Source organism: Callithrix jacchus, chromosome 16 (genome assembly GCF_049354715.1).
Source record: "Callithrix jacchus isolate 240 chromosome 16, calJac240_pri, whole genome shotgun sequence".
In the NCBI taxonomy this organism is placed as follows: domain Eukaryota; kingdom Metazoa; phylum Chordata; class Mammalia; order Primates; family Cebidae; genus Callithrix; species Callithrix jacchus.
Window position 1 is genome coordinate 25,438,510 of NC_133517.1, and position 25,605 is coordinate 25,464,114.

Here is a 25,605-nt window from a genome sequence, read left to right on the forward strand (position 1 = left end):
CCAAAGAAGTAAGTCATCCATCACACTATCATGCAATGACACAGACAGGACAAGAACCCAACCTCTGCTGCCATGAATTGCAGGCACCACGATGGTGCTCAGCAATGCAGCACGGACTGCCTTCCCCTCTCCAGGATCCTTTTCAGACCAGGTGATCACTTTCTTCCCTCCTGAATTACATCAGGACGTCCATAGTAACGTATCTTCCCTTACTTCTAGAGTACAAGCCCAGATTTGTCCATACTCGGCAGACACGTTCCTTGTCTGTCGAATTTGAAGGCGAAATATATGACATTAATCTGGAAGAAGAAGAATTGCAAGTTTTGCATCCAAGAAACATTGCTAAGCGTCATGATGAAGGCCACGAGGAGCCAAGAGGTCTCCAGGCTTCCAGTGGTGGCAACAGGGGCGGGATGCTGGCAGATAGCAGCAACGCCGTGGGCCCACCTACCACAGTCCGAGTGACACACAAGTAAGAAGGCTTTATTTGTTCCCTAGGGTTAAGTTCAGAGTTATTGCCTCAACACACCATATTATCACCATTTTGCACTTGGCAAAAAAGTAGTATCAGATGGCAGTACAGCACCTGAGGGCCGGCCGACATAGCAACTGGGGGTTAAAGAAACAGTGAGTCCATGCAATCATAGGCTTGGATGCATGCTTTGGGTTTGATTTCACATTAAGGCTGATCAGCTGGGAATCCAGCCAGAGTAATTCCATCACATCTTGACTTAGCGGGCATGGAGTTTATGCCCTAAGCAGTTACCTTTGCAGGCGTCTAGAAAACAGATGGAAACAGTTTCAGAGGCTGGGAGTTCTTCCATGTTGCACAATAACTATCACATAGAACAGTTGTATAGTCACGGCCTCAGAAATGAAACACAGCCCAAGGGAGGACAGTGAGTCCCAGAGATGCTTCCAGAAAGATGATGTAGGTTATGAACGAATGTAAGATGTGCAAACATCTAACCCATCCCAGATCACAGTGAGGGCCTTGGAAGTCATGGAGACAGGGAAGGGAGATGATTTCCTCGTAGCTTTAATGAACTCACTTTGTTCTTTGGCTCCTTCTAAAATCTACTTACTCTCTTGATTAAGAAATGTTTTCTTTCTGAATTTATTAGTAAGATCATTGTGTTCTCCCTAATTGTATCACTTTGGGGAGATGGGGCGCTATGAACTCTGCCAGAATTTTTATCTCTAAGACAGTTTCCTGGTGCCTGAGGTTGGTACAGTGACATACTAAGGGATTTAGACCAGAACACATTTCTCTTACATTATGGATTAACCCCACATCCCACCTACTGTCTATCCCTGGGACTGTTTCTCTACTTCAAAACCAAGTAAGGTACTTAAGGCACTCTCTTTTTAACCAAATTAGTGGAATGAAGACTCTTCTTCTGAATCTGCTTTTCTTCAAACAAGCCATTTGTATTACGATGTGAAAAGTCCCTTTTATTCTTTGTCTCTTTGATCTTGAGTTTTTTGGTGGTATCCTCTTCATGGGGGTGTTTGTATTGAGAACTGCCTTGAAAAGTGATCTCAGGGATGATCTTAGTCACAGAGCTCTGACACCATCCACCCCTGTGACATTTTGTCCTCACTGGTGGCTAGAACATATTCCCATCGATGCTGGTCTTGGATCAGCTCAACGCTCACTGCATGTATCAGCATTAAGAGTTTTGAGGATTAAAAGCTCTCTTTGCTATCTTTTGTGTTTTCTGCTCTTAGAACATAAACCTATTTCACATGGTTTCGGTTTGTTTTGCAGGTGCTTTATTCTTCCCAACGACACAATCCATTGTGAGAGAGAACTGTACCAATCGGCCAGAGCGTGGAAGGACCATAAGGCATACATTGACAAAGAGGTTAGCCAGGGCTGTGTGACTGTCAGATACAGTCCACACTCAAACTCGCCTGCCAGCCCTGCTGTGCTTGGTGGGACGTACCATGGATACACACCATTTTCTTTATAATTACATGAACAACTAAAAAAAAAAAAAGTTGTCTGTCTTTCTCCAGTGATTTAGTGATAGAAACAATATAGAGTGTGAGAAGAGACTGGGAATGGACTTAATGGCCATTTGATATCTCTGTGAGAAAATGATTCAGTTATAAAAGAGAAATCCACTAATGTTTATCTATCACACGTGCGCTGGAATATAGAGGTAGACACATTCTATGCCCAGTTTGTTTCCATGTTAAGCATCATCTCAAATGAAGAGCTATTATTACAGAACAGAGAAAACAAGGTGAAAGAAAGGTACTTTGTAAAGAAAATCCTGATCTTAACATGTAATTGCCCGAAAACATGTTTTCCAGATTGAAGCTCTGCAAGATAAAATTAAGAATTTAAGAGAAGTGAGAGGACACCTGAAGAGAAGGAAGCCTGAGGAATGCAGCTGCAATCAGCAGAGGTGAGCTTGTTTCCCTCCACGCTCCACTTTCTGAAATCATGTTACACAATCTAGAGGGATCAGCACCGGCCTCATTCTTCTCTTTTCTCTATAGAATGTATTGTCATAGAGTACGATAACCTAAGCTATTTAAGTCAAATTAAATATGCTTAAACTTAAGCAGGAAGTGGAAAGTCCCATTCAGCTAAAATACTTACAGCCTAACTGCCTTCCTTCTATTTTGCTTTCTTTCTATAAAATGAACACTTTGATGAAATGCAAGGTTATGTAGACTCACTTTTTATTCTTCTCACCTGCAGCTATTACAATAAAGAGAAAGGTGTAAAAAAGCAAGAGAAATTAAAGAGCCATCTTCACCCATTCAAGTAAGTAACTCTTTTTTTTCCCACATTTGCTGGGAGTCAGTGACTGTCCACTTGGTACTTCAGAGAGGCTGGAGGGACCCCTGTGTTCCCTGCAGTGCCACTTCAGAAGAAGTAGATCCCTCTAGGAGGGCACCTAGCTCGTGAAGTTGAAAGCAAAGCCCTACCTCACCAAGGGACCGTGGCAATGCTCTCGGCATCCTTTGTTGGGAATCAGGCTGAACTCCACCATCATCCCCCGTGTGCTCCCTACCTCCCAGATGGGACCAGTAACCAGATTTGACTCCATGCACTGCTTTCTGTGGAGAATGCTTGAGGGTTAGATTCTCTGCATGTGATTGGTGTGTTCTATAGAGCAGCCTGGAATAGTGATGAATTCTGAGAGTGAGAAGCAATATACACTTTTTAAAATAATAGCAAAATTTGCATGTGAAGGAGATTTAGTATTTGAACCTCAACAAAGTTTAAACCTTTTATATAAAAAAAAAGATACTAGAAAATAAAGGCTTTCCAAACTTATTTAGTAGAATTTGTCAAAGAATTTTTTAAACCTTTTAATCCAAGCCATCTGGTGCCTCTAACCTTTGACTCGATAGCTGATTGGTACCCAACTGCCAAAAAAAAAAAAAAAAAAAAAAAAAAAATACCATTTGTCCAAAGAGTGTGGCTGATAGGAGCCTCTCATTCACATTGACATTTCTTTCTGTCGATGTTTCCCTGCACATGAGGAGGAAAATGTTGGTCCTCTTAGGTAGATAAGGTCCTAAGAAAGCCGTCACTGAATACTGAATGCATTTGCCTTCTTCAGTATTCCTTTTTTTTTTTAATTTTGTAGACGGAGTCTTGCTCTGTTGCCCAGGCTTTAGTGCAGTCATGCAATCTTGGTTCATTACAACCTCTGTCTCCGGAGCTCAAGTGATTCTTGTGCCTCTGCCACCCGAGTAGCTGGGACTACAGGTGTGCGCCACCACACTCAGCTACTTTTTGTATTTTTAGTAGATACAATGTTTCATCATGTTGGCCAGGCTGCTCTTGAACTCCTGACCTCAAGTGATCTGCCTGCCTCAGCCTCCCAAAGTGCTGGGATTATAGGCGCAAGCCACGACACCCAGCGTGCCCTCACTGATTCTATTTTAAGTACCTCTATACAAAGTGAAGATCGTCTATTATTATCTTTTATTGAACATCTAAATATTTGTGTAAGACTCACAGCAATAAGCCTATTTCTAACTGAGAAAGTGCCTTCCGAACACTCAAAAAAAATCCCTTCTCCTGGAACAGGGAGGCTGCTCAGGAAGTAGATAGTAAACTGCAACTTTTCAAGGAGAATCGTAGGCGGAAGAAGGAGAGGAAGGAGAAGAGACGGCAGAGGAAGGGGGAAGAGTGCAGCCTGCCTGGCCTCACTTGCTTCACGCACGACAACAACCACTGGCAGACAGCCCCGTTCTGGAACCGTAAGTTGCTTGTTCTAAATGCCACTTCCTGCCGCAGTGCAGAGACAGCAACTTATAACCTAGATCAGAAAGTCAGCAGCATAAAACCCGGAATCTACAAAGACTCATGAGAAAGGCATCAATATTCTATTCTATACCGGCAACTCGAATCATTTTGCCAAGCATTACTGTTTTCTTTAAATTTTTTCTGGTATTTTGTCTGGTAATTCCAAGCTTCTCCCTGGGTTTTTCCTCCTGATTATGTTGTTTCATATAATACGCAGCATCTGGCAGTTGTTACCAGTGGGACTGTTCTGTAGCTAAATGATGCAATGGATGAACATCCCGTAAACGGATGAACAGTTTTGCCCCAGACAGATTTTGTTCCTGCTTTCTTTCAAGTATATCCTGTAAGTGTAATAAAAGGAAGTAAAAGAATGATAAAAGCCTCTTAGGTGCAAGGCCCATATTCTACTTATTCTCAGTCCACCTCAGTCACAGCACTAGACTTGTAGAATAATACTCTACAAAATTACTTGGTTCTGCAATGAATTGCTTAAGATAGGGAATAATAACATTTGTACACTTTTTAAATTAGCGTTTATATTTTCTCTAGTTGCCTGTGCACATTATTCAGTGAGGCCACACAGAAGTCATACCCTACGTTCTAATAGTACATCCCTCTGATGGAAGCTTACCAGCAGATGAAACACAGAACCTTTAACTGAGAAGCTCACTAGAGACCACCCGGACCACTATTTCTCAAACTGGGATTTGGTGAATCCAATGAATTAATAGGCCGTTCTTGCGGGTGATCTAGGGCCTGTCCAGGAGACTTTATGTTTTCCCCTTCCTCTTGATTTCAGGGTCTATGTTTGCATTTCTGTTTACAATCACAACAAGGCTGAGTAAACTCTTAAAGTCACAGCATTTTACTTTTAATATAGTTTCTGCAATTGTGGTATGGGATCCCTGAGGGTTATTCAAATCGCTGGGGACACATCATTTAGCAAGACACTTTATTTTCTGTGCTCATAATATATTTTAATGGGGTGCAGGTAGAAAATAAGCAATGAAAGTAAATGAAATAAATGATTATGAGTTGTAGCAATGCTATGATCAACATTTTTAGATGGGACCCTTTTAGAGAGGGTGGGGAAGATGGGCTTTTGAGCTGAAATTTAGGCTGAAACCCAAAGGATGGAAAGAAGCGATGCCCATGGAAGGGAGCATGTTCCAGGCGGAGGGAATGGCGCCAGAAGAGGTCCTGAGGAAGTCACACCTTTGGTGTACCCAGGACTGGAAGCTCCTTGAAAGCTGCAGTGTTGCAAAACAAGAGGCTATAGTCACTCATGGTGGAAAGAGGCCCTTCATAGCTCTCTCTGCTTTTCACCCTCTGAGTTGAGGCCATCCTACTCAAGCCACCACCATTTCTACTGCCAGACCCCCTCTGTGGCCTCCCAGGCTCCCTCTGGTCCTCACCAGTCCATCCCGCTCAGAGGAGCTAGGGCAATCTTTTAATGACACCTGCTTTTCTTAAGCTGAAGAATAGAATCACTTGACCCCAGAAGGCTGAGGCTGCAGTGAGCTGTGATTGTGCCATCACACTTCAACCTGGGCAATAATAGAGCGAGACCCTGTCTCAAAAATAAAGGAAAATATAGAAAAATCCTTAATATATCCAACAAAACCCCACATGCTCCGTCCAATCCTGGGCTGGGACCATTGCCTCTGGCTCTCGCCTGCTTCAGCCACTCAGCTTCTCTTTATTCCTCAAGCATCTCAAGCTCCCTCCTGCCATCGGGCCTTTGTACTTTCTCCCCATTCCTGGAAGCCTCTTGCCCGCAGCCCCAAGCCCAGCAAACACTACTCACCCTTCAGATCTCAGTTGCAATGTCGCTCCTCATGGACACCCTCCCTGTGCCTCAGACTAGGGACTGCCCCTTTGATACTCTGTCAGCAAACTGTTTCTCCCCCATAGGGCGTATCACATTTGTAATCATAGGTCTTTTTCACTTTTGTTTTTGCTTAACTGTTGTCCTCTCCACGAGACTGTAAGTTTCTCAAGATAAGAGACCATGTCTGTGTGATACTGTATTCCTGACCCAAAGGAACTGCCTAGTCAATACTAGGTGAATAAATAAACCAACAAGCAAGGCACCCTGTCCAGATCAAATCAATTCATGTCAATTTTTTTTTATTTTTTATTTTTTATTTGATTATAGGTTTTGGGGTACATGAGCAGAGCATGCGAGACAGTTGCGTAGGTACACACATGGCAGTGTGCTTTGCTTTTCTTCTCCCCTTCACCCACATTTGGCATTTCTCCCCAGGCTATCCCTCCCCACCTCCCCCTCCCACTGGCCCTCCCCTTTTCCCCCCAATAGACCCCAGTGTTTAGTACTCCCCTTTCTGTGTCCATGTGTTCTCATTTTTCATCACCCACCTATGAGTGAGAATATGCGGTGTTTCATTTTCTGTTCTTGTGTCAGTTTGCTGAGGATGATGTTCTCCAGATTCATCCATGTCCCTACAAACGACACGAACTCATCATTTCTGATTGCTGCATAATATTCCATGGTGTATATGTGCCACATTTTTCCAATCCAGTCTATTATCAATGGGCATTTGGGTTGATTCCAGGTCTTTGCTATTGTAAACAGTGCTGCAATGAACATTCGTGTACATGTGTCCTTATAGTAGAACGATTTATAGTCTTTTGGATATATACCCAGTAATGGGATTGCTGGGTCAAATGGAATTTCTATTTCTAAGGCCTTGAGGAATCGCCACACTGTCTTCCACAATGGTTGAACTAATTTACACTCCCACCAACAGTGTAAAAGTGTTCCTTTTTCTCCACATCCTCTCCAGCATCTGTTGTCTCCAGATTTTTTAATGATCGCCCGGCAAAAGAAACAGTCACTAGAGTGGATCGGCAACCAACAGAATGGGAAAAAATTTTCCCAGTCTACCCATCTGACAAAGGGCTGATATCCAGAATTTACAAACAACTCAAGCAGATTTACAGGAAAAAAACAAACAAGCCCATTCAAAAGTGGGCAAAGGATATGAACAGATACTTTACGAAAGAAGACATATATGAGGCCAACAATCATATGAAAAAATGCTCATCGTCACTGGTCATCAGAGAGATGCAAATCAAAACTACATTGAGATACCATCTCACGCCAGTTAGAATGGCGATCATTAAATTCATGTCAATTTAACAAAGCTTTGCGTGCCGGCCACTGGGTGTCACTGTGCCAGTGAGAGAGGAACGTGCCTACCATCACTCTGCTCTTGTACACAGGAGCGAATAGGAACTGATCCCATTCAATACCAAATTTGATTCTCCTTCTAATTCACAATGTATTCTTGGTGCCCTGATATTCTAGTACAGTGGCTTTCAGAATTTTTTTTTCCAACAAGCCACAGTAAAAAATACACTTTATATCAGGATCCTATACGCATATGTGCACATACACAAGTATATGTGTGTATCTGTGTATATATGTAATATAAATAATAAGTAAAAATTTCAAAAAGTAATACTATGTATGCGATGCTTTAATATTTTTATCCATTCTATTGCATATTTTAATGATATTATTGCTATACTCCTGATATTTGCTATGTCGACTTAAGCCCTTGGCATAGTTAACACTCAACGACATGAAAAAGGAAGAAGAGGGCCGGGCGCGGTGGCTCACGCCTGTAATCCCAGCACTTTGGGAGGCCGAGGCGGGTAGATCACGAGGTCAAGAGATCGAGACCATCCTGGTCAACATGGTGAAACCCCGTCTCTACTAAAAATACAAAAACTCAGCTGGGCACTGTGGCGCGTGCCTGTAATCCCAGCTACTCAGGAGGCTGAGGCAGGAGAATTGCCTGAAGCCAGGAGGTGGAGGTTGCGGTGAGCCGAGATCGCGCCATTGCACTCCAGCCTGGGTAACAAGAGTAAAACTCCGTCTCAAAAAAAAAAAAAAAAAAAGAAAAGAAAAAGGAAGAAGAAAACAAAGGTCAAACCCACCCAGGTACAAGATCCTCCAATGCAATGGTCTCTAAACATTTTTTTACTATGTGCCCATATCCATTTTTAAAATAAATACACCATCTATGCTTAATTATACTGCTATACAAATGTGCCTATGCATTATGAAAACATACAAAATTAAAAGGCCAGACACAGAGACTATAATCCCAGCACTTTGGGAGGCTGAGGTCAGAGGATCAGTTGAGCCCAGGAGTTTAAGACCAATCTGGCAACAAGGTGAAATTCTGCTCTACAAAAACCACAAAAATTAGCTGGGCGTGGTGGTGCCCACCAGTAGTCCCAGCTACTTGGGAGACTGAGGTGGGAGGATTGCTTGAGCATGGGAAGTGAAGGCTGCAGCGAGCCATGATTGTACCACTGTACTCCAGCCTGGGTGACAGAGTGAGAACCCATCTCAGAAGGAGGGGAGAGGAGAGGAGAGGGGAGGGGAGGGGAGGGGAGGGGAGGGGAGGGAGGAGGGGAGGGGAGGGAACGGGGGAGGGGAGGGGAGGGAGGAGGGGAGGGGAGGGAACGGAGGAGGGGAGGGGAGGGGAGGGGAGGGGAGGGGAGGGGAGGGGATGGGAGGGGAGGGGAGGGGAGGAAAATACACAAAATCGAAATTTAAAGTTTGAGACAAATATTAAAAAAAGAGTTTTTAACCATAGTTTTCATATTCATTGGAGGTCCCAAAACAATTTGTTCTCATTTTTTAAAGATTGCTTATGAAAAACAAATCTCAGTGTCCCACTTTACAATGCAGTGAGACATTCAGTTTATGTTTGACGTGTGTTCTTAATTGCTTTTGTATGAAGGGTGACTCAGAAAGATGTGGTGGTTCCATAGATATGCTTCACGGGCATGCTGAGTCAATCAGGACATTCATTTTTTTAATGCCACCATTAACTAAGTAATCATCTCTATTGAAATTACACTTTTAAATTTCTATCCTCCCTGAGATTGATCAATTATTCTTGTAAATACAAATCTATTGTATTTGTATATTTCATGAAACAAGTTTAAAACCCATTTAAACTTAATTTGGAAGATTTCTACACAGATTAGAAAATTCGGGTTCCATGGTTTTTAATATATGTAGATGTGAGATAAATGTTCACATACAAATAATATGTTATAAATAACATATTTAGACATCTTTTAATGAAAAATCATATAATGATGAAAGCATTTTCAATCATCCATGTTTAAGATATTATCTTTTTTTTTGCCTGTATTTGATCTAATCTGGTTCACTCAATTCAATTTAGTGTTTTTCCCCACAGCTACTCCTTCAGATCATTTCCTGTAAGCTTTAGGTCTTGCTTTGAAATAGGCATATGTAGTTTGTTATCTGATTTATTTATATCAAATCTCAAGTATTAAGGCATTTTAATGTTTTAATATTATTCTTTAGAATAGATATTTTTTATTAGGTGACATTTCTAGAATTATTGTCATAAGTTATAAATATGGTAACATATTTTATTTAAAAGGTACACATCTATTGCAAAGACTGTTTGCCTTAAACAAAAGATCGGAAAGGATATAAAAAGTTTAAGAGTATAAAAATTGGCCGGGCATGGTGGCTCACACCTGTAATCCCAACACTTTGGGAGGCCGAGGAAGGTGGATCTCTTGAACCCAGGAGTTCAAGACCAGCCTGGGAAACATGGTGAAACCCCATCTCCTCAAAAATTAGACAGGCATGCCTGTAGGTCCGGCTACTTGGGAGGCTGAGTTGGGAGGATCACTTGAGCCCAGGAGGCAGAGGCTGCAGATCACGCCACTGCACTCCAGCGTGGGTGACAGAGTGAGACCCTGTCTCAAAAAAATAAAAATAAAAAAGAGAGAGTGCAAAAATTTTAAGTTGGCAAACATAATGTGTAAAAATATTTAAATTAGCTAATTAACTAAAAAAAAAATCATTCCTGGAGGGGGAGAGGAGCGAATAGGCAGAACACAGGATTTTTAGAGCAGGGAAACTACTCTACGTGATGCAACAATGGCAGATACATGTCATCATGGATTGTCCAAACTCCCAGTGCACAAGGAATGCTCACTACATGTACCTAATCCTATTAGGTTGGTGCAAAAGTAATTGCAGTTTCAAACCATGAATTTTTAAATCATTATAACCGGGCTCAAACACATCTTTATCAATCAAAATAGGAACCATTACAATCAACACATTTTTGCCACAAGAAATAAGCATGTGTATACGTAAAAATTCATGCTTCAGGATTCCATGAACTGGAAAGCGTTTTCTGCCTTCTGCTGGTTGTGGAAGCGTTTTCCCTGCAAAACGTCAAGATGCTTAAAGAAGTGGTGTTCGGTTGGCGAGAGGTCAGGTGAATATGGCGAATGAGGCAAAACTTCATAGCCCAACTTGTTCAACTTTTGAAGCATTGGTTGTGTGAAGCAAAGTCAGGTGTTGTCCTGGAGAATAATTGGGCCCTTTCTGTTGACCAGTCTCAGCTGCAGACATTGCCGTTGTTGGTAAATCTCATCGATTTGCTGAACATACTTCTCAGAGGTACTGGTTTGGCCAGGACTCAGAAAGCTGTAGTGGATCAGATGGGCAGCAGGCCACTACACAGTGACCACGACCTCTTTCTGGCGTAAGTTTGACTTTAGGAAGTGCTTTGGAGCTTCTTCTTGGTCCACCCGCTGAGTTTGTCATCGCTGGTTGTTGTATAAAATCCACGTTTCATGGCACATCACAATCCGATTGAGAAATGGTTCGTGTTGCTGCATAGAATAAGAGAAGACGACACTTCAAAACGACGATTTTTCCCCCTCTCAGCTCATAAGGCACCCACTTATGGAACTTTTTTACCTTTCCAATATGCTGCAAATGCCCAACCACCACAGAAGGGTCCACGTTGAGTTCTTCCGCAACTTCTCATGGAGTTGTAAGAGGATCAGCTGCGACGATTGCTCTCAGTTGGTCTTTGTCAAATTCCTGTGTCGGCCACGGCGCTCCTCATCTTCAAAGCTTTCATCTCCTTTGCCAAACTTCTTGAACCACCACTCCACTGTATGTTCGTTAGCAGTTCCTGCCAAATGCTTTGTTAATGTTGCAAGTTGTCTCTGCTGCCTTATGACCCATTTTGAACTCGAATAAGAAAATCACTCAAATTTACTTTTTGTCCAACACCACTCCGTAGTCTAAAATAAACAGCAAGTAATATGTTATTATCAACAAAAAGCAAGAAATGCCCATTAAAATGATGATCAACATGACCACATTTATTTAAGAATGTATTCCAATATCAAATGGCAAATTTCAACAAGGCAGAAACCACAATTAGATTTGCGCCCACCTAATAGTTGTTTTAAAAAATTTTTTGCTGGGCCAGGCACAGTGGCGCATGCCTGTAGTCCCAGTTACTTGGGAAGCGGAGGATCACTTAAGCCCAAGACTTTGAGTCCAGCCTGGGCAACATAGAGGGACCCCATCTTTTAAAAAAATATTTGTTAGGCCTCACATTTCCGAAATTCAAGAAAGGTCAGCAAACTTGGAACATTTGCCCTTTTGTAAGTAGAAGAGTGGGTAAGCTTATTATAAATGGGACATCTCTTCAACATACCTTCTACAAGTTAACCAGGCAGCTATGTAGTTATAAAAGATATTTGTGGTCACAGTCTAGCTCAGGCTAGAGTGTGGCAGAGACCATCTCAAATCCCCAAGCTGGGCTCAAGGCTTTTCTAAACCCTTCCTTGTTGCAAAATCCCATCTTTTCATGTTCCATTGGTGACATGCAGCCATCTGCCGTGGAGAACGAGAGAGGGTACTGCTTGCATATCTTTATTAAATAACCATTTTTCCTTTTTAAAAAGAGAATAATCCCTGGTAGTCTAGTGGCTAAGATTTGGCAAAAAATAGATCTAGATAGATAGATAGACAGATAGATGATAGATAGATGATAGATGATAGATAGATAGATAGACAGATAGATGATAGATAGATAGATAGATAGATAGATAGATAGATAGATAGATGATAGATGATAGATAGATGATAGATAGATAAATAGACAGATGATAGATAGATAGATAGATGATAGATAGATAGATAGATGATAGACAGATAGATAGACAGATAGATGATAGATGATAGATGATAGATAGATAGATGATAGATAGATGATAGATGACAGATAGATAGATAGATGATAGATAGACAGATAGATGATAGATAGATAGACAGATAGATGATAGATAGATAGATAGACAGATAGACAGATATTCTGATATTTGTATTCTCGTACTTCACTCACTCACCCCTCTTTGGAAACCACTGCACAACACAGCTAAGGGGAGGTTAAACTAATGTGCGTGAAACTTCACCTTAGACTTCAGCCTGTAAGATATTGCCGTCTTTCCCATTTTCACCTAGTTGCACAGAAAACTTACATAGAGGGGGGTAAAGGTATTGTTCTTAACATCAAACCATAGTATTTATAAGAAAGAAATTGTGAGCTTTAAAGTGTAAAGCTAAGGGAGCGTTGGAATGGCAAGCCTGCCTAAGGTTTTTCACTCTTTTTATTTTGTTGTGTTTTTCTTTTCTGCCCAACAGTGGGATCTTTCTGTGCTTGCACGAGTTCTAACAACAACACCTACTGGTGTTTGCGTACAGTTAATGAGACGCATAATTTTCTTTTCTGTGAGTTTGCTACTGGCTTTTTGGAGTATTTTGATATGAATACAGATCCTTATCAGGTAAGACAATATGCTTTCCTTTTATGAAGGTTGTTGAAAATAGGATAACCAGACATAAGCTTAAAGAGATTGTCCTGTCTCCATTCACAGCTCACAAATACAGTGCACACGGTGGAACGAGGCATTTTGAATCAGCTACATGTACAACTAATGGAGCTCAGAAGCTGTCAAGGGTATAAGCAGTGCAACCCAAGACCTAAGAACCTTGATGTTGGTAAGGAAAAAAAAAACTATTTTTTCTATATTACCTGGAAAATTCTTTGTGTTAGAATCTTTCTGCCTTGGAAACATTTATATGGAAACATAAATACTTAGAGATACTAACTCCAAGATACTTAGAGGAGACACTTCCCAGGCAATTCTAAATAAAATTTGATCTCTAAGTTTAGCCCTGGGTGTAATAATGAAAAACTTAATCCACCAAAAGCTTTGGTGAGCATTTCCTCCCAATAGATCCCACAGGCCTGTTCTATTAGTAAACCTTGATTCCCAATAGAAGCATCTGTTGGAAGATGAGATAAAAGTGTTGGGGATTTGTTTGTTATTGCAGTCAACATCAGAAGAAATACTCTAAGTAAACCAAGATACTCTCTTTTTTTAAGAGAACTTTGACAGAAGACACAATACTCTATTTCTGCTGTCCCAGTTTGGAGTTCTCCCAGTTGGATCCCTGCCCATGACACAGTGAATTACATTTCTTTTGCTAGTATTTCCAATCTGAAACTAGAGATATTGGAGCAGCTCATTAACCTGGGATCTAAAAATATAAGAGGGTCTGAATGGAATCAGCCAGATGCTCCCTCCCAGCTCTGCATGTTAAACTGGCTTATTTCTCCTTCGGTTCATGGAGATGCAGTTCTTTTCAGTGGCGGCCCCAGATCTTTCCTGGTTAATGAAAATACTCACTTCCTCCTCAAGATTTCTGCAGAAATGTAAATACCAGCTGTCCATACAAGGAAGGAGAAAGAACTAAAGCTGGCAAGGGCATGGACCTTGGCACAGCATGCCAACTCCAAAAGGGTGAAGGGCTGAATTCACAGGCATTTGGGTGCAGTTTGCAGGAGGTTTTTGTGCTCTGTGGGTTTGGTGCTGAGCCAGCATCATCAGCAGTAAAAGTGGGCAGCTTTCTGCGTCATATGTCTTGAAGGGGGTAGAGATTCCCATCCCAGAATGATCAACACCACCACCTGTCATCTTCACCACTGTAGGGTCACAAAGGCTTTTGAGTTCTGGGAGTCCCATAAGAAAATACAAATCCTCAGTTCTCAATCAACACCTCTCAGTTAACACTTAGTGGAATCAGTTGTCAGTCAAGAGCAGACTGGACTTGCAAAATAGGTCTTTTGGTCACTGACCCCACTCAGCTCAAATCTTTTCAAATATCCTGCTTATCTGTTGACCTTTTCCTTAAATCTTACCAAAAAAGGCGGGGGGGAGAAAGAAAAGAAGGAAGAAAAAAAGAAATAGCCCACAAAGACTTGGAATCTTAACCAACCATTAGAGGCACTAGAAATATTATACCCAGATATTTCTCCCCAAAAGAACATAGGACTTTTATTGGTGGTGACATACCAACTCTACTTAGTGAAATCTGATCAAGTCCCTTAATGATGAAATGACACACTAGACAGAGCTAGTTATGCTGTTATGCTTCAAGCCGTCCTCTCCACCTTCCAGACTATTCCTATGGGAGATGATTTTTGGCTCATTTTTTTTCAAATGTTTTGTCTAAAAATAACCAAAATTTAACATTTTCTGAGAATTACATGTACTTCTGGAAGTACCTTTCCCACTGCTTTTAAGTGGGCTCTCCTTCCTTTAACACCCACCCATTTTTTTCATATGAACTCTTATTTTTTTTTATCTTAAACTTTTTCGTTTATAGCTTTCAATTCTCATTTTGAAACTAATAGGAAATCTCTGTTGGGCTTCAGCACTGTCTGTATTTAACACCATGTGTTTCTTCCTAGGATTTAGATGTTGTGCATGGAAAACTATATAGTGAATGGTTTTATAAGTTCTAAAGCTAACAGAAATTACTCTTGTATTTTCCTATATCAGGAAGTAAAGATGGAGGAAGCTATGACCTACACAGGTATTCACACTTTTTTATTCTCCTCGGCAGCTTCTTCCCGAATAATTGCATGATCCAGTCATTTCAACTAATTTCTGTTTCTTACCGTGTTGCTCAGAGCACAGCTGGGGGTGCATGCTTGTTCTAACAGCATTCTCTACCATGTTTTGTCATTGACCACAGATCTGTCATTTTGCTTTCAAACCAGCTCACTATCCCATCAAGACGTCCCAGAGCATTTACTCACTCCAATGCTTGTTTGCTTGTTGGATGATGCTTTAAAGCATGGAATGATGTGAAGGAGAAAACAGAATGGCCTTTGGGAGCCCCGGGAGAGGGTGGGAGATTTATCTTCTTTGTGGTACTTAAACATTGATTTGGTGGGAAAGCTTCATGGAAATGGGTCGGAGATTTTTATTAAATATAGTATCAAAGGCACAAAAAGGACTAATGAGAATTTTAAGAGCACTCTAAAGCTGAAGTTGGAGAAAACAAGCAATTTCCTTGTTGATGGTCATTCACTAACTTTGGTGGTGAAAAGCAGCAGTTGTAAGATTCTGAAAGCTCTGCAGAGCAGCGGTGAATAAAAAGAAGGTGCTGGGAGTCGGGACAGAGTATCCGGAGTCAAGACGCTCATAAAGGGCCACACATTGTGGCTCACGCCTATAATCCTAGCACTATGGAGGCTAAGTGGGAGGATCGCTTGAGTCCAGGACTTCAAGACTAGCTAGGGCATCGAAGTGAGACACAAAATTTTTTCTTAATTAGCCAGGTGTAGTGATGCACACCTGTAGTCCCAGCTACTCAGCCACTTGAGAAGCTGAGGCAGGAGGATCGCTTGAGCCCAGGAGGTTGAGGCTGCAGTGAGCTATGATAGAGCCAATGACCTCCAGCCTGAAAGACAGAGAGAGACCCTGTCTCTAAAATTAAATAAATAAAGACACTCAATGGTTTCAACATAGCACCAAGACAACACACCAACATTCCGTAAACAACCCTCAGCCCCATCATTTTCTCCCCCTCCAATGCTCATCCGTCCCTCACTGTGCTCTGGAGGGGGACGCACACTCCTGGTGGCTGTGTCACTTGTTCAGCTGGCAAAATTAACCATTGCTAATTTTCTACTCTGAGCACAGACCTCAGGCAAGTCTGCCACTTGAGGCAGCTGGGCACTGTCCTTACCACCACTGCTGAGGCAAAACTGAGGCACGGATGTTAACAGTACCCTAGTTAATGAATCCACTTGGGGGAAAAATGTCCGTCAAAGATGTGTGGATTTAACTGGTGCCATCTATATGAATATCTTCTCTATCTGTGTTAATATTTTCTTCATCTGTATTAATAAGTTTAAAATTAATATGCCAAAGAATATTGCTGTTCCTATGCACCCTGTTTGGCCCCTCCAACTTCCAGAGCTATGGTCTCAGATGCCTCCTTATAGAGAGCAGGTCATTAGTCTAACAAGAAGCCAAATGACGACAGGAAAGGTGATGGGGAAGATGAAAACAAAGGAAGCTGGACTTTTGGTGATATGTTATAGCCGTTTATGTGTGTCTTCTTTTTTCTATTTTCTCTTGTTCTTCATCCCAACTGTCCTCAACCTGCCCCACACCATTCCCAGCAAACATAAGACAGAGCAGAAGAACCCACCGTTGAGCTGGTCTCCTTGGGGTATGGGCTGATGAGGTAATATCCTGCACACCAGGACGATCTTGCCCACCCCATCGGTTACATTAAGACATTTCCAAAGTGCAGCATTATAAATGGACTGACCTCTAAATATTAACTTTACAGTTATTTTATGGGACACTTAATTTATAGCTAAGGGATTTTCAGTCTAGTGCCATGGAAGAGATAAAAGGGTATCCACAGATTATTCAAGACATAAGGCTGATCAGGGATGAGTCAGAGTCATTCTCCGTGAAGTCTCCCCTGGCCAACTTTGAAAGGAAGAATGTTTAGCTGCACTTTGGGGGTAAACGACAAGCATCTGGGACCCTCCCCTTCCCTGATCCCTGCCACCACCACTCAATGGACCAGATAATTGTTACTGAGATCATTTTCACATAGTCTTGGCAACTTTAGTTGTTGAAAGCATGTGTGCAGGGGCAATATGGTGTTACCTGCTGCTTTTTTTCCTTCTAAGTTCCTTACCAGAGAGCAGATGTAGGGATACTTTTTTCAAAATAACTGGCATTTTCAGACTTTGCCATTTCATAATCCATAAGGCAAGCCATCTTTCAGTGGCTATCCACATGGCAGGCAGGAAATCTCGGTATGGGTTACTCAGAAAGTATCTGCCTAGTCACACCTGGGAACTCACTAAACAGTGTTTGATGTGGCCTTACCTGCTCCTTGTATCTTATTGGATTGAATGAGAGTAGATGCAGAACAAGCCACCATATGTACAGAAATGCCAGGAAAACTACTGTCTTCCAAAGAGGTTCAACAGTTCAAAGCCCTCTATTGATGAAATCAATGGGGTTTCAGTGCCTTCATCCTTTCAGATTTTGATAGTTTTATAAAACTAATTTAAAAAGTGTTTTTATCATGAAATTTTATTACAAAATACTTTGAGAGAAATGATAAGAACCAGATATGAAGAATTTGAAATTCAAAAATTAGAGCATTTTTCTAAATGTATTTTGTACAAGATGGTCTAAATAAATGTTTTTAAGCTGTCTTCTTTTTGGTGGATTTTCAAAAATTAATTTTCAGACTACTTTAGAGGGTCTTCATAAAGCAGGATTTTTTTTTCCTGTTGCTGTTCCATTTCTTTTCTTTCTTTTCTTTTTCCTTTCTTTCTTTTTCCTATTCCCTGTGCCTGAGGCAGGAGGGGCAGCTGAAATGCCTTGCATACTCGCCCTGGTCATTTTCCAGTTAGGACAAACTCAGGGAGAGCACAGCTCAGAAGGTAGCACTCATGACTCAGGAAATAATTTTTGGCTTGATTTGAAAGCAACAACTTCTAAGTGTGTTGCAAAATAGAGAAAAATGAACAGGTTGATGGGTGTTTATTTTTCCCACTGCATACCAAAGCTGATACTGCCCGCCATCCTTTGAGGGCCAAGAAGAGCTCCTGGCAGTTTTGGCCATGTGTCCCGTGACTGTGTGGGGCAGACGGTCAGTTCTTGGCAGCCTTCCTCTGGCAGGGATGCTCCCTGATCCTTTTGCTTCAAGCCCTCTGGGCTGTTAGACCACACTGAGCTCCACCCTCAGCAGCCACACTCTGACCACATTGTTTTGCTTGTTTTGATTCATCTCCCTCACAGTGACAGTGTGTGCCAAAGGTGACTGTGAGTGACATGGCCGTGTGTTAGTGCTCTACAGCCCTATGATCAGGGGGGTGGATGCTGGAGCCCCCAACTAGTTTGAGTTCAAATCCCAGCCTGGCTGTAGCGAATACTTAGAACAGACCCCAGCAGGGAGCAAGCCCCAATAAGTGGTGGACATCACTGGTAAAGAATGAAACAGAATGCAGGACATTTACATGAATGAAAGAGTATGGGAAAGGGAATTTAAGTGGTATGAATTCTAAAGCGTGTTAATATATGTTATAAGAAAGACAAAAAGGGATTCACCAGCACCACCAATCTCCATCATCAGTCACAGGCAACCAAGAATTAAGCACTCAAGCCCATCTTCTGAAATCCCTGAGCCTCTTGAGATGAGAAGAACAAACCAAACCTTCACTGTCCTGCTGTAGGTTACTCTAACAGAGCTTCCCGGATTCTCTTCTCCCTGTCATGTCTCAGGGACCCCATCTTATTTTAAACCTGCCTTACTAGCACTGTTGGACTTTTCTGTTTCAGATGCTCAAACAAGAGATGGGGGAGGGGCGGGGTTTGGGGTTAAATGGGCTGGAGGTGAGGTTGGCCCCTAAGGTGTTGAGCAGACTTGGGGTGAAGGTCATTAGGGTGTAGGTCAGAGCCAGCGCCACTGTGGGCATGGAGGTGTATCATGGAGTGGCAAGTAGGCTCCGAAATCCAGCCAAAGCTCTGCCATGAGAGCTGGGTAGTGGCAGGGATGACAACAGTGGCCACCCTGGTATGGTTAAGGTCAGACATGGGTTAGTCTAAGCTGTCAGAATGCTCATTTTTCTTACCTTTCCAATAGTGATTCTACTCCAAAGTCCTTGCTTCTTATGCGATATAAGAAACTAAAGGGCCAGGTGTGGTGGTTCACGCCTGTAATCCCAGCACTTTTGGGAGGCTGAGGTGGGCAGACCACGAGGTCAGGAGATTGCGACCATCCTGGCCAACATGGTGAAACCTCGTCTCTACTAAAAATACCCAAAAAAATAGCTGAATGTAGTGGCGCACACCTATAGTCCCAGCTACTTGGGAGGCTGAGACGCGAGCATTGCTTGAAGCCAAGAGGCGGAGGTTGCAGTGAGCTGAGATTGCACCACTGCAATCCAGCCTGGTGACAGAGTGAGACTCCATCAAGAAGAAGAAGAGGAGGAGGAGGAGGAAGAAGAAGAAGAAGAAGAGGAGGAGGAGGAGGAGGAGGAGGAGGAGAAAAGAAGAAGAAGGAAGAAGAAGGAGGAGGAGGGGAGGAGGAAGAAGAGGAGGAGGAGAAGAGAAGAAGAAGAAGAAAAGAAGAAGAAGGAAGAAGAAGGAGAAGGAGAAGAAGAAAGAAGAGAAGAAGAAGGAGAAGAAACTAAAGTATAGTAGCATGTGCAGAACTCCTTAAGATCCTGCCCAGACTGCAGAATGAAATGCAGCTTTAATCAGTTTCGATATATAGGGGGAAGATAATAGGAAAAATGAGTCCTCATTCATCCATGCAACAAATAAAGACAGAAAGAATCTAAACGACCACGTCTGTGCCAAAACCCCTCTCCACAGGGAGTGCAGTCTGGTGTTAGAACGCACAATGCAAAGTGCTTTGACGGCAATATGTGGCGCCATAAGAGCCAGGTGAGGACCCCTGTCCAACTCCGAGGAATCGAAGCTTTCCAAGGAGTTGGTTTATGCCGCATCCTGAAGACAACATTGGAGTGATCCAAACACGGGATGGAAAAGGAAGTCAGTCCAACCAGAAGGCAAGACTCATTTGGAACTTATGATCAGTTCTGTGATGGTGCAAGGGGAGGAGGAGAGAAGGATGAGCTGAAAAGGCAACCAGGACCTATTTTATGGAGCCTGTTATATGGAGAATATGATATAATTTATCTTCCAAATACGATGTTTTGACCATGGGGGAGGAGGACTAAAAATAGTTAATTATTTATATTAAGTATTATTTATATTGATTCTATATAAATATTAATATATATTTGTTTACCAATGAACTAGTCAGTAGATCTATAAAACAGTTGCATTTTAAACTATTTTCTAAATTAAAATGTCAAAAATTCTAGACAAATGTCAAATTGGACAGGATGTCAGTACAACAGATACAAACTGGGACCATCCCAGGCAAACCAAAAATGTGATCGCCCTAATTACATGTGACATCAAAGGATGCAATCTCTGTCCTAAAAGCAATAGGCAGACATTCAAGAGCATTAAACCGGGAAAAATAATATGAGAGGATTTGGGTTGATCAGATTAGGGGACATAAATAGTTATGAGAATAATTTTGTGGGTCACATTGGTTTGTGGGTCAGTTCTGGCTCTATTGCTTCTCAATTTGAGGGCTATTTGCTAACAATATTACAATACTTATATGGTTCATGGATCTCCTCAGTGCTTTCATATATTAATTTATTTAACCCTCTGTGAGGTCAGTGCTATCATTATCCCCATTTTACAGATGAAGAAATTAAGTCACAGTGTGACTTAAGTAACTTTCCCAAGATTACACAGCTGATAAATGGTGAAATTCAAACCCCGGGAGCCTGGTTCTAGCTGTGCTGTTCATCTCTACACTATACCGATTTTCTTGGACAATTTATTTAACTTCTTTTATTATGGCTGAATTTTCTCATCTTTTAAAAGGCAATAATACATATACATAATAATGCACAAGGATTTCATGAGATAGTACCTGAAAAGTAAGCCCTGAATTCACGTTATTCTATGATTAATGTTTGATAATAAATTTGAATAGTGAGAGATAAATTGTATCAAACAGCTATGGAATTTTTTTTTCTTCTTCTTTGAGGTGGAGTCTTGCTCTGTTGCCCAGGCTGGAGTGCAGTGACACAATCTTGGCTCACTGCAACCTCCATCTCTTGGGTTCAAGCAATTGCCCTGCCTCAGCCTCCCCAGTAGCTGGGACTGCAGGAACACATCACCATGCCTGGCTAATTTTTGTATTTTTAGTAGAGATGGGTTTTCACCATGTTGACCAGTCTGGTCTCAAACTCCTGTTCAAGTGATCCTTCCACCTCAGCCTCTCAAAGTGCTAGGATTATAGGCGTGAGCCACTGCACCTGATCAAGCCCAGGAATTTGGAAAGACATTTATCTTCCCATTAATGGATGATAAAATTGCAGTTTTTAATGTCAATGCTATATTAATAAGTAGGAAAAGTTATGTGCCTTTACCAATAAGCAGATATGATCAGCCCATACACAGGTAGTCATCTATAGATAAATGACATATATTATGTTTATTTCTATCTTTAGACTATCTTTATGGTTGAACATTAATTGGCTGTTTTTTTTTTTTTTTTTGAGACAGAGTTTTGCTCTTGTTGCCCAGGCGGGAGTGCAGAGACATGATCTCTGCTCACTGCAACCTCCACCTTCCGGGTTCAAGCAATTCTCCTGCCTCAGCCTCCTGAGTAGCTGGGATTATAGGTGCCTGCCACCATGCACAGCTAATTTTTGTATTTTTGGTAAAGAAAGGGTTTCATCATGTTGGCCAAGCTGGTCTTGAACTCCTTACCTCAGGTGATCCACCCGCCTCAGCCTCCCAAAGTGCTGGGATTACAGATATGAGCCACTGCTCCTGGCCAGTTGGCTTTTATTTGTAAAATAAATAGCTATTCCTGCAGTTTGTCCATAAAATTATGTAGGTTAGAAATTCACGATCTTCCGGCTGCTCTGCCTATGGAGTAGCCATTCTTTATTCATTTACTTTCTTAATAAACTTGCTTTCACCTTACTCAAAAAAAATAAAAGGAAGAAAGAAAGATATTTATGCTCTTTTTACTATGGCCAATTCTGATTCTGATTTTGGTGTCCTGCTAGTATCCAAAAGCAAACTGTAAATTTACAAATTGTAATTAAAATTAAAAATTAAAATTATAAATTTGTAAATTTTTTTACAAATTGTAAATTTGCAGTTTACTTTTGGATACTAGCAGGACACCAAAATCAGAATCTCTGAAATTTCAAGACCTAAATCAAATTCCATTTCAAGCTAAATCATATTATGTTTCAAGCAGCATGAAAATCACCAAAGATGCCTACCAATTTGGTCCAAATATTGGAAATCCTGTGCCTTCAGAAAAAAAAAAAAAAAAAAGCACAGCAAAACATGGAAGGGCTTAGGAGAAAGGAGCAGATATATTAATGCAAATACTCTGTTTGAACTCTTTCCATTGTGTAATTTAAATTAATGCCATTAGAAATGAGACTTGGAAGAGAATAACAATATTAATTAAAATATCCTGCCAGATAGCAACAAGCAACAAACTGTATATAATGCTTTGTGATTTTCTGATCTATCCGTTGCTTGCTTCTTGAAACTGCAGACACCTAGCCCAGGGAAATTCAATTTGCAACTGAGCACAGGTACCCAGAATCAGGTATAGATGATGCAGTAATGGAGGAGTTCTCACAATTCTGAGGAAACCCAGAGGAACGGCCGGCGAGGCTCTGTGGAGGGGATGATGCTTAATCTTGAAGGCCAAGAGCTGACTGGGATAATGAGGCAGGGAAGAACATTCTAGAAATAAATACAAACAGTGAGGAAGGAGAGCACCTGGTACATTCAGGACATTGCACTTGTTCCTGTGGCTGGTACAGAGGTCATGTGCCAAAGGGGAAGGGAAGAGGCCAGAGAAGCTGCAGGAGTCAGCCTGCGTCTGCAGAAACCATCCCTTCCGCTGCTTATGACACCACCAGCACCTGTTAATTATAACACTGCTCCAAGAAGAGTTCAAATTCCATGCATGCACCTCTCTTAAGTTACCCATCTGTAGAATATACCATGATGTAATTATGTGGTTAGGTTTTTAAAAGTAAGTAAGTGTCATCCAGAAAGAAATGTGACTTGACTTGGGATCTAGGTATGTTCTTGAATTTCTCATTGGATTCGCAGCTTTTCTGTTTCCGGGGTTGGGGGATAATTATCTGTAACTTGAAATCATCTACCTTTATTCTGAAAATTCACCTGTCAGAACAAGCCTATCTATATCTTTTCTCTCTGAATAAAGAGCTTTCAACTGGCCCGAGAAAAAAGGTTTCCTTTTGTGAGCCGAAGACTGGCAGAAACCAGGAGACACAGGGAAAATTTAAGTTTTAATGCTAAATAAGTATAACTTTCTATTTTGATGTAACTTTACATTTACAGAAAGGTTGTAAGAATAGTTCCAAGAACTGTTACCCCATTTGCTTCATTGTTTTTTTCTTGTTCTCTCCCTCACTTTCTCCAAGTATACACACACCTTTTTTTCTGAATCATTTGCAAGTAATTCACAAACATCATTCCCATTTATATATAAATGCTTTAGGAGGCATTTCCTAACAACAAAAGCATTCTCTTACACAACTGTTATGCATTTATCAAAATCAAGCAATTTACCATTATTACATGCAGTTATCAAATCCCCATTCCATATTCAAATGTTAACAATTATCCCAATAATGTCATATTCATTGTTTTTTGATTTTCTGGCCTGGGATCCAATCCAGAATCACACATTGCAGGAAACTTGCCTCTTTCCTGCATCCTTTCATCTGGAACAGTTCCTCAACGTCTCATTATCAGTCATATTTTCAAGAGTACACCCCAGTTATTTTGTAAAATGTCCCTCTATTGGGGTTTGTCTGATGTGTCACCAGGATTGAACTGAAGCTGTGGATTTTTCTTTTCTTTCTTTTTTCTTGCTCTGTCTCCCAGACTGGAGTACAGTGGCACGATCTTGGCTCACTGCAACCTCTGCCTCCAGGGTTCAAGTGATTCTCCTGCCTCAGTCTCCTGAGTAGCTGGAATTACAGGTGCCTGCCACCACATTCAGATAATTTTTGTGTTTTTAGTAGAGACAGGGTTTCACTATGTTGACCAGGCTGGTCTCGAACTCCTGGCCTCAGGTGATTCACCCACCTTGGCCTTCTAGAGTGCTAGGATTACAGGCATGAGCCACCTTGCCCAGCCTCAACATCTTTTCTTGTACCTACAGTGATGTAGAGATTTATCTAATTGAGTGAACTAATACTTCCAACATAATGTTACCCTGCTCCTGATCTCAATTAAAATGATTTTAGGGTTTCTCTATTAAATAAGAGGCAAGCCTTAGGACTGAATTATATATACTTTTATCGTGTTAAGGAAATAGCCATCAATTCTTTTTTTCTTTAAGTGCTTTTATATTTAATTAGTGTTGAATTTGTCAAAAAGCCTTTTTTTTAGCATCTATGAAGATGCTCAGATAATTATTCTCTTTAGATATATTAAATCATTATGATATGTTATATTAATAGATTTGGCAAGAATGAATCCTTAATTCCTGAAATAAATTCCACTGGGTCATTGTGTGTTGCTTTCTTAATACAATATTGAATTCTGTTCACTAATGTTTTATTTAAGATTTTTGTATCATATTTTTAAATGATACCAATCTGATTTCATTTTTGTTTTTACTAGCATTATCTTTTAGGTATTATATTAGTTTCTTATTGCTGCTGTAATAAATTACCACTATGCTTTTAAAACAACACAAATTTATTCTCTTGTATTTCTAGAGGTCAGAAGTCCTAAATGAATCTTACTGGGCTAAAAACCCAGGGGCTCAAGGCAAGAATGTCCTTGCGTTTTCTAGTTTCTGGCGGCTACCTGCATTCCTCGTTCATGGTCTCTTCCTCCATCTTCGAAAACAAAAATGTAACCAATCTTCAAATCAGTCTCTCCCCCAACCCCCACCTTCCTATGTTCTTATGTTTTCTGGGGTCATATCTCCTTCTCTAACCCTCCTTCCTACCACCTCCCTTTCCCTTTATAAGGACTCTTGAGATCCCAATGTTCCCATCTAAATACTCCAGGATAGTCCCCCCACCCAATCTCAGGATCCATGACTTAGGCACATTCACACAGTCCCTTTTGCCAGGTGAAGGAACTTGCCCATAGTTTCCAGGAATTTGAACGTGGACGTCTTGGCCAGATGGAGTCCACTCCTGCCTATCGCAACTATCAGTGTTATACTTGCTCTGTAAAAAGAGTTTGGAAGTTTTCTTGAGTTGTCTGTCCGCTCTAGATCTGTCTAGAACAGTTTACCAGGATTCTCTTTTCATTGAAGGTTTGGATAAACTTCTCCTGTGAAAGTATATACACCTGATGCATCTTTGCAGAGTGGTTCTTTACGCTTTCATTTTCTTCTATGGAAATTGTTCTATTTAAGCTTTCTATCTATATTGGGTTGTTAAACCAAGTTTAACCTAAATCTGCCT

At 41.2% G+C, this 25,605-nt stretch overlaps 1 protein-coding gene across 19 annotated transcripts in view; it reads left to right on the forward strand.

Moving 5' to 3' along the window:
• The window catches only part of SULF1 (sulfatase 1), a 195,575-nt gene that overhangs the window by 161,146 nt on the left and 8,824 nt on the right, over positions 1 to 25,605 (forward strand). For 7 of the 19 annotated variants that reach the window (XM_078352605.1, XM_078352607.1, XM_008982754.5 and 4 more), the window contains 8 exons: positions 220 to 472; positions 1,772 to 1,868; positions 2,323 to 2,417; positions 2,717 to 2,782; positions 4,061 to 4,233; positions 12,825 to 12,967; positions 13,058 to 13,181; positions 15,029 to 15,062. In XM_078352605.1, the coding sequence (XP_078208731.1) occupies positions 220 to 472; positions 1,772 to 1,868; positions 2,323 to 2,417; positions 2,717 to 2,782; positions 4,061 to 4,233; positions 12,825 to 12,967; positions 13,058 to 13,181; positions 15,029 to 15,062 (985 nt within the window). Of the gene's footprint in view, positions 1 to 219; positions 473 to 1,771; positions 1,869 to 2,322; positions 2,418 to 2,716; positions 2,783 to 4,060; positions 4,234 to 12,824; positions 12,968 to 13,057; positions 13,182 to 15,028; positions 15,205 to 16,662; positions 17,724 to 21,673; positions 22,116 to 25,605 lie in introns of those variants that run through there. The other 12 variants (XM_054246670.2, XM_008982751.4, XM_078352598.1 and 9 more) reach the window with 4 other exon arrangements.